This window comes from Hippoglossus hippoglossus, chromosome 17 (assembly GCF_009819705.1).
Source record: "Hippoglossus hippoglossus isolate fHipHip1 chromosome 17, fHipHip1.pri, whole genome shotgun sequence".
Taxonomy (NCBI): domain Eukaryota; kingdom Metazoa; phylum Chordata; class Actinopteri; order Pleuronectiformes; family Pleuronectidae; genus Hippoglossus; species Hippoglossus hippoglossus.
In genome coordinates this window covers 17,679,565-17,689,156 of record NC_047167.1, presented here as the reverse complement: position 1 = coordinate 17,689,156, position 9,592 = coordinate 17,679,565, and the positions used below count along the sequence as shown (strand labels likewise).

At 42.9% G+C, this 9,592-nt stretch overlaps 1 protein-coding gene across 1 annotated transcript; it reads left to right on the top strand.

The window, feature by feature from the left end:
• Window positions 1-5,928: 5,928 nt before the first annotated feature.
• neurod6b (neuronal differentiation 6b) lies at window positions 5,929-9,106 on the top strand. The gene is made up of 3 exons (XM_034614460.1): window positions 5,929-5,953; window positions 6,148-6,211; window positions 6,516-9,106. Exon 3 carries the CDS (start codon window positions 6,520-6,522, stop codon window positions 7,522-7,524), a length of 1,005 nt encoding a protein of 334 aa, XP_034470351.1. The 5' UTR covers window positions 5,929-5,953; window positions 6,148-6,211; window positions 6,516-6,519; the 3' UTR covers window positions 7,525-9,106.
• The last annotated feature ends 486 nt before the right edge of the window (window positions 9,107-9,592 follow it).

Genomic DNA, 9,592 nt, shown 5'->3' with positions numbered 1-9,592 from the left:
CTGGTTTCTTTCTTTAGAAAAAGGTATCAGGCCCATGTCTTCACAGTGACACGCCCGTTTGCCTCTTGTTGTATTTTCCTTGTAAATCTAGTTCAGCATTTTCCTGAAGTATCTGTTCACGTTCTTAACGGGATTTAAGGACTGAAAGCAGGAGGAGAGAGCGCAGCGTCGATTATGCAGCTTTTTGGTTTGCAGGTTTAGGTTAGGGTTAGATTTAGGGTTAGGGTTAGGGGGTTATGGTTAGGATTAGGATTAGGGATAATATCCCTTTGGGGGTCGAGATATTCTTGAATAACTTTTTTTGTGAAGGTGGTAGAGACTTGGAAAGTGGTTTCGTCAACACTAATAAGGGTACTGCGGACCGATTGGTACCATCCCCGAGCTTCTACGACCTTCGGAAAGGAAAAACCCTAATCTGTGAAAAACTCTGAGGAGATATTTTGTGTTTGGGGTTGGGGTTGGGGTTAAATTTAGGTTTAGGTTTAGGTTTAGTTTAGTGTTAGGCAATTTGGATGGTTAACGGCAATGAGTGTCTTCACGAAGATAGAAGTACAAACATGTGTGTGTGTGTGTGTGACCAACACTCACCTCTCATATTTGTCTCTCCCACTGATATTTCATGACGCGAACCAAACTTCAGCAGCATTTCTGGTTCACACTGATAAAACGCTTTAGATTTGACTGGGAAGTTGTTTGAAGCACAGCAGGACAACAGGAAGTTGTGGACAGCTGATGAGGAAAAGAGGAGAAAAGGAGTCTTACCAACACCCAGAGTGTCGATTAGGTGAGAAGAAAAAACGACGTCAATCATCTCAGCTTCATGTTCGGGGGGGGGTGGGATTCTGAGCTGCCGTGAAAAAATGTGGTGAAAGTTGGCGAGTCGGTAAAATCGCATGCATGACAAAAAATAAAAACACTTTTAAACTCAAGCTACTTCATTACTTTTTTTCCGCGCTCACTCCGGCTGCTTCCGAATTTTTTCGGAACGTGAATATCGTGTGTACATTGACATGTCCTGTGTAGTTACTGCAGGTTAGTGCTGTCGGAGTTGATCATACATTCCATACAATACACGCACATAAAACTGAAGACGTGGCTCTTACTTAAATATGATATCTGACACATTTTTATTTATCTTATCACTTTCGAGTCGAACAGATTGTCACAGCCACTTTGAACGTGCGCGAACAGATTGTGCTTTGAAAGAGGAGCGGCTGCCTCCAGCAACGTCTCACGTCTGCATCCCATCTCTGTCTGAAAAACAGCTCTAACATCTTTACATTATACATTTTCAAAAACATATCCATTATTCATACCCCCATATTTTAATACTATTAGCATTTCTACGCCACCCACCTAAATACCTGTGTGTTTCTTATCACAGGAGCGGTGACTCTGTGTGTGTGTGAGGAGCCGGGTTGGGATTAAGAGAGCACTGCAGTCGTGGACCTCGTCGTGAAATTAAATTCGAGGTGTTGAATATCGGTGAACGCTTTAAAAACATTAGCCCGAACAGGCACAACAGAAACTTTGCTTTTACTTCTCAGTGGTGGGTTTGTGTTGACAGGCAACAAAGGCAACAACACACACACACACACACACACATGCTGCTCCACCTGTGTGGGTGGGAGGTGTGGCCACTCAGCAGCTGAGTGGGGCAGCATATGGAGTTTCTAATTGGGTAGAACATCACAGCTGGAGGACACTAGTCCAGGACCTGGCCTCTGGTAATCAGTCCCACAATGCTCAGCTCCCCTCCTCGCGTCCGCCGCCGCCGTGCTGCACGGGAGCCTTCTGTGGGCGAAGGCCGTCGGATGCGTCCTCACGTCTCACCAACCGGCACCGGATTGAGACTGAAAGGGTTTCACAACATGTTTCCCCTTTTGAATCCAGGTTTTATTTAAAGCAGCAGTCTGGACGTCGACAACATGGATCCGATTGTTTAATTTTACTAAATAATTCTGACCAGAAAAAGGATCTAGATCAGTGTCGATCTTCCTGTTTAAGCACAACAAACAATAAAACTGTGTGAAATTCAATTAAAATTCCATGTAGGGAAAGATGCTTATATGTTGTATGTGTAATAATAATTGAATATTTTTCTGTGGGTTTAACATTTTATGTATTATGAGTATGAGTATGTTTACTTTTGGGTATTTAAGTACATTAATTCTTATTTACTTTTACTTATGTGACATCTGCAGTACTCTTACGCTTTTACACATAATATATTACTATTAAAAATTAGCATTACATAAAGATGAGTTAAGAAATACAGGGTTGGTAATTTTGTGTGTTTTGTATTTATTGTTGAAACGTGTGCTTTCATTCTTCCAGATCTCCAGGTTTTTAAAACAAAAGACACTGCACTCGGATGATTGACGAAGAAAAGAAAAAGACTGAAGCCTGGTTTTGGGGCAGGAGAGCGAGCGAATTCACTGGAGGTGTCGCGAAAGAGCAAATTGCCAGAGATCTGGGAACGTTTCATCATAAACAAGACGATAAATCTGCAAACAGCAGGTTTATGGTGTGAGAGCAAGGATCTGACATTGTTTAACAGCCGCAACTGAGGTATTCATCAGGGCATTAGCCATCAACAAGTACTCAAACTGAAATGCTCGCAGTTGTATTTGGAACCCGCCTAAACACTTCCTCATTTAGGATTTGTGTTCGGTTATTTGTACGTGCGCCTTCGTGTAAAGCAATGCAAAATAAATAGGGAGAGTTGTTAGATTGTTGAGAAAGTGGAAATTAACAGTTCGGTCCTCATTACAGAGTCAGTGTCAGGATTAAAAAAAAAAACATTCTTCGCCTTCAAGTTTATTTTTGGAGTCTTCCTTTGCTCCGCAGGGTTTCACCAGAGGAACCTGAACTCCAAAGATAAGTGGGGAGTCGGATTTTTTGGGACCGATTCGTGTCATATTCTGCCACAACGTCAGCGGTCCCCTCCACCGCTTCACCTCGCGCTCGTCCTCCAGACACAGACTCCCTTTAAATGCTGACATCAATTGAGAAACGTTTGCAGCTCAGCGTGCGATCGGCGGCGCCTTCATTTGCAGCTCCACACCACGCTTCGTGTCTATAAAAGCTGATAATGTGATAATTAAAGGAGCTGACAGGCAAGAAGTCAGCGAGATGCCTGATTTACCAACCCCTGCTATTTGTTATAACCTCTCAAATTACAAGGCTTCCACCCTTCGAGTACGCAACATAAAATACCATCTGAAATAATTAACTGGCCTGGAATTGTTGTGGAGAGAAAAAATTAAAATAACAATACAAGAAAAGTTAAGGCGTCTCGAAGGAGGAGAACGAGATAAAAATGAGTCCCAGAAACATCGGAGCATCCGATTCCGACCTGAAACAAGGATCTCCAGCAGACAAAAGATCACTGGCACCTCTCTCTCTCTCTCCCTCTCGCACCCTTTCTCTCTTTCTCTCTCAACCACACCATGATTTATTACCTGAAAAGACAAGAGAACTAATTAGTGGAGTAATTAATTAATATAAATTTGCATATTTGCATTTGCAATTAGTGCAGTCAACTGATTAGTCTGAGATGGGGAGTTTGACTCATCATATGCAAGTGTGTGTGTGTGCGTGTGTGTGTGTGTTTGTGTGTGTGTGTGTGTGTGTGTGTGTGTGTGTGTGTGTGCTCGACCAGAACCATCAGCAGACCAGCTGAGGCATTTTCTTTGGTGGGGGGGGGCTGTAATGAAAGGACTGTTTTTGTTTTTTTTCTTTTTGTTATTTTGGGGTGTTCATGTACAGTAAGTGTTTGTCCACACAGACACACACACACACACACACACACACACACACACACACACACACACACACACACACACACACACACACACAGACTACCCGTCTCACACACTAAGTGCACACACACTCACCACTGTGTGCACGCTGTCATTGTCTCTGTGTCACCTGCTACTTTACCTTCACATGGTCATTGACACTCTTAGGTGTAATGAAGGTGTTGAGACCCTCTACACACACACACACACACACACACACACACACACACACACACACACACACACACACACACGCACACACACACACACACACACACTGCTGATCGATGTCTTGTAATGTCCAATACAGAATGATAAGTCGCTTTAATTGATTCTCCTTGCAACAAGGTCATTCACAGGCGCACGTCTGTGTGTGTGCACTTGTGTGTGCGTTCCACATAACTGAGGAGGGCATATACCCATATCGAGTGCCAGCTGTGCCCCTGTGTGGATTTGGCAGCGTGCCACTGGGCCTTTTCCACGGGGTGTACTTAATATCTACGGTCCTGAGGTACCAACACTGTGCACACGCCCCTCTGGTATGCCCATCCTCTGCATGCAAAACCTTGCCTGGTGGAATTTCTTTCGCCTATTGTATGTGGAGCTGCAACGATCAGTCAATCGATCGATGACTTAACTGAGGAAAATGTCAGATTTCAATGATTCACTGGTTTTCTCTGTTTGTTATTTCATTGTAAGCTCGGTGAGATTGAGTTGTGGACTGTTTCTGACGGTGTCAACAACTGTGACAGACTTTTTTCATTTTTCTGACATTTTAGAGACCAAATGATCAACATGGAAAAATGGTCTGCGGATTAATCGATAATGAAAATAATCATTAGTTGCCTTAGTTTACATAATATGCCAAACATTCATATAGCACTTGTACTTAATTGAGATTCCTCAATTTTTGAAATCCCACTGAGACCATATTGTTCCATATGCAAAAGCAAATGATGGCAAAATCAACTTTTGTCTTTGCTATAACTATTTTTTACTCTTCTTTTCATTAGACCAAACATGTTGCTGTAAAATAAACAGTAAATATCTTTTATAACTTCCCTTCAGGTCGACTCAAAGAAAAGTGTTTTGGGATCTGCTCAAATCTGTTCCAAATCATGAAACTGTTTCTTTACCATACACCTCTGTTTACGGTTCAGGGAAAGATGCTGGTTTGTGTTAAGATAAGAGATTAGTTCAGATAATCTTCACTGTGGCTGCTATAGATACATTTGTCACTTGAATGTTCGCAAATCTCTTTAACAGACTTGCTGATCGAGTCATTTCTTGTGGATGATGATGAAAACGTAAATGACTGTAAGGGATGTGCATGAAAATACATATTGCGTTTGATTGCCAAAAAAAAAGGACATTATAGTGACGTCACCTCTGATGTTGAGCTTGTAGAAAGTGTCCCCATGTGCAGGACCTTAAACAGAACATGAGGGTTAACACTCTGCAGAGAACTGCATTTCTTCCTGATTGAAATCCTCTATAGTCCTGACATGGCTTTTTATTCCCCTTATTTGCAGCTCCCCATTTATAATTGGTTTAAATTAATGTAATTTAATCAGGGGAGGTCTCTCAGTGTGAATTTCACATGTGCAGCCTTGACATTGCTGTATGTGCATGAGATATGTCAGAGATAAAATTATTAAGACATATAATAGAACCATCTTGTAAATATGCAAGAAATCACCTCTTTTGTTCTTTTAAACTTAAAACCTTCTCTTTTCTTATTATTTTCCATTAGATTTAAAATGTCCCATCAGATTATTTATCCAGATCTTTTGAGCTTCACTGTATTTTTTGTACAATCTTATTTAATTTGCTTATTTCTCATCTTCTTCTCCACTTCACTCCGTCTCATTCACCTGTTGAGAGGTGCCTGGAAGAAGCAGCTCTCCTCCCGCGCATCCCTCCATTTTTTTCCCGGATAAAAAGACATGAATTCATCTGTTCTCACATGCGGGGAGAAGAGGCTGGATATTCGTTGTTATCCCTCTCCGGTCTGTGTTTCTGACGGTAAACGCGGGCCTCCCGGTGCCCATTACCGGAGCTGCCAGATGATCGGTAGCGGAATGGAGGTCCCGCGGGACGCTGAGCACGTGGTCTCGGCTGCCACAAGACGTCAGCGGCAGATGGCACGGGTACCCGCTGCTGGCATGAGTGTCATTCCTCAAAGAGAGAGAGAGGGAGAGAGGGAGAGAGAGAGAGAGAGAGTGAGAGAAGAGAGAGAGAGAGAGAGAGAGAGAGAGAGAGAGAGAGACAGAGAGAGAGAGAGAGAGAGAGGGGTTGGGTGCGTATGTTTAAGCTTTCTCCTCTAATTTGTGGTTTGCATGAGAAGAAGCTGCAGCGCAGATTCACAGGAGATACTCGGGACCATGCAGGGCGCACGCTGACCAGAGGTGAGAACCATTTGCATCATGTTGTTTCAATGCATGTGTGTATTTTATTATATTCAGAGTTTAACACCCTTCAAATGTTTTGGAGAATGGTTTTATTCTGCACTTTGCTGGAAAACGAACCTATGGTGGCATCACAGAATTGTATAAAGTGCAGAGGCAGTGAAGTTGAGCGTCTTTACACTGTGACATTGGCCTTGGTTTGTTCCTCTTCCTCTCAACGTGTAATTCACTGACAACCTTCAGAAGACAAGGGTGTGTGCTCTGTGTTTATAGTTTTGCTTTTTTTTTGCTCTGATCTCTGTAGGAATATGTTGACACTGCCATTCGAGGAACCTCACATGATGTGCGAGCCGCGGTTCGGTGCCAATTATCCCCGAGACAGCTTACCTGAGCGCCTGGAGCAGGAGCGCCAGCACAGCCTGGACAGGTCCAACTCCGCGATGAGGGAGGCCGAGGACGACCTCTCCGACCGAGAGGATGACGAGAGGGAGGACGACGGGGACGACGACGAGCTCCCTAAAAAGCGAGGCCCCCGGAAAAAGAAGGCCGGCAAGGAGCCGGGGGAAAGGGTCAAACACCGGCGCCATGAAGCCAACGCCCGAGAGCGCAGCAGGATGCACGGCTTGAACGACGCGCTGGAGAGCCTGCGTAAAGTTGTGCCGTGCTACTCCAAAACTCAGAAACTGTCCAAGATCGAGACGCTGAGACTGGCTAAAAATTACATCTGGGCCCTGTCAGAGACTCTGAGCGCAGGGAAGAGACCGGACCTCCTCGCCTTCGTACAGACTTTGTGCAAAGGATTATCTCAGCCCACGACCAACTTGGTGGCCGGTTGTTTGCAGCTGAACGCGAGGAACTTCCTCACGGACCACAACGGAGAGGTCATGTTCTCCGGCAGGTCGCCCTACGACGCCATGTACCCGTACCCCGGCACAGACGTGAACACGCCCCCGGGCCACAGCGGCGGCAGCTTGGACAGCAGCGCCAAAACGTTCCGGCACTACAGCTACAGCGGCGCGTACGAGCACTACTACGAGAACCCGTCCCCGGAGAGCGGGAGCCCGCGTTTCGACGGCCAGCTGAGCCCCCCGATGAACTTTAACGGGATTTTCTCCCTGAAAAACGAGGAGCCACCAGACTACAACAAAAGCGGCCACTACGGCGTGCGCTACTGCGGTGCGCCAGGGCGCCCGGCTCTTGCGCACAACTCCATGTACCGCGTCTCCCCAGAGGCCCGTTTTCCCTACGACCTGCACGTCCGCAGCCAGTCCTTCCAAGCACAAGGGGAAGTTAATGGCTCTTTCCACAATTAATCAATCAGCTGGACAAAGTTCAAGTTTCAGAAGCGATGCAATTTCCCCCGCGCAGATGTCGAGAGTGGAACGAACTGGACTCCTGGTGCACTGCAAAAAATGCCCATTCTAACGAGTCATTTTCATTTTAATGTTCAGTCTTATTTATTTTTTTAAACATGGTAAAATCCAGCAAATTAGATGTGATGATTCCACTTGTTCTCAATTTTTGTCCAACTAAATGTGTGTCGATACGAGGCAGAGGAAAGAGACACACAGGACTTCGAAGCAAAAGAAGTAAAACGATCTGGATGCGAGGGAAGTTCCTCTGATTCGTTTAAAAATTAAAAAAAGATTAAATGTGAAAGTGCCACATTTAAACGATAAAATCCACAACAACTCAAATGGAGAATCATTTGTTGAAGATGCAGGTTTACAGCCACAGTGAATCCACATATTTATAATTGTTTGTTAATGGCAGACCTGCAGAAATTGACACGTTTTAACTGATATTAAATTAAAGAACTATTTAAAGTCAAATAAAAATCAGTAAATAAAACCACCGGGGAGGAAGAATCCAGAGGTTTCACTTCACCGCTGAAGTTTGCTGAGACATGATTGGACTTCAGAGACTCACTCTGTTAGCAATAAAGGTCAATTGAGCTATGCAAGGCAGCTAAATGCAATCTTTGCTTATAAAAAAATGATTTATGTCTATTTCCTCAAGGCGTTTCTCATCATCTAATATCTAATTAAAACGATGACAATTACACGACATTAATTACGGGGAGAAAAAGGAGACGTGCATGTGTTCAGGAGACCTGGATGATGTCATGTGATGAATTGAAGTTATGAGGTGGGGGGGGGGAAAGGTAAAAAATATTAAATGCATTTGTATTTGGAGTAAATAGTGTGGTAACGAGGTGAATGTAAAATTATGATTATTGTATTTATTTAAGCTTATTTATAACAAGTCCGTCAATTTGAATGTGGATAATATATTATAACAAAAAAAAAAAAGATATTGTAAAATTCAACAGTGTGACCTTTTATGTGGATTTCCCATAACATTGAAAGTTTGTTTTATGTTTCATTGTATATTTCACTGCAGCTGAAAGTCGAGCATTGGAAGTGAAAAGATTTTAGTTTTATTATGATTTGTATTTTGTTTTGCGTGAGGTGAACACCATGTTTCAAAAACTATTTGAATCTGATCAACATGCCTTAAAAAAAAAAGAAAAAAGGAGAGGACGACCACTGACCAATATGCAACTAAGTGAAACTTTTTGGGGATAGTTTGATGTGAACTTTTTACACTGAGGAGCGACTGTGATGCACTTCATGTCTTTCTGCACAATGTTGGTGACTGTACTCACATAAACCCTGTTGATTTTGTAACTTTACCCGGATGACGAATGATTTCTGATTTATTTCATATCTCTCACACACACGCACACACGCGCGCGCAAACTCGCACCTCACGCGCTCCTCTGGAAACTCGTTATGGATCGAAATACTCGTGAAGTAATGTGTTTATTGTTTTTTTTGTGATTGTGCTTTTGTCGCAATAAAATGAAGAGGCTGCTTCTCAGCTTTCTGTGGAAATGATCGACTGCAATTCAAAAAAAATTTGTATGGAAAAAATAAACCAAGGTTAAATTCCGCGGGGATAATCTTATTTATTTATTTGTCTATTTATTTATTTATCCATCTATCAGAAATACATCGTGTAAAAATCGTGAGGCCTGTAATATGTTGAGGGTGTCAATCCATAGAAAGACATTTTAATCACAATCACAATCACATATCATAAAACAAAATAATCAAATTTATTTCTATAAGGATTCAAATGTCTTAACTTCGCTTCAATTTGGTTATTTTATTTTGTACAAACAGATAATATGAAATTATAAAGCAGTGTGAAAAATTAGCTGCTCTCCTGCAGATATTTTCTAAATCTCAAACAGGATTATGAGTTACATGTGATTAGATCTCGGGTGATCAGGTGGATGATTTGTGTGAGATGCCCACGAGGTGTTGGACGTGATCCAGAGAGCTCAGACAGTTGATCCCAGTCCTCCCAGTTCCA

Excerpts from the sequence above, each read along its gene's own strand:
- neurod6b (XM_034614460.1), top strand. The coding sequence starts at position 6,520 with ATGTTGACACTGCCATTCGAGGAACCTCACATGATGTGCGAGCCGCGG.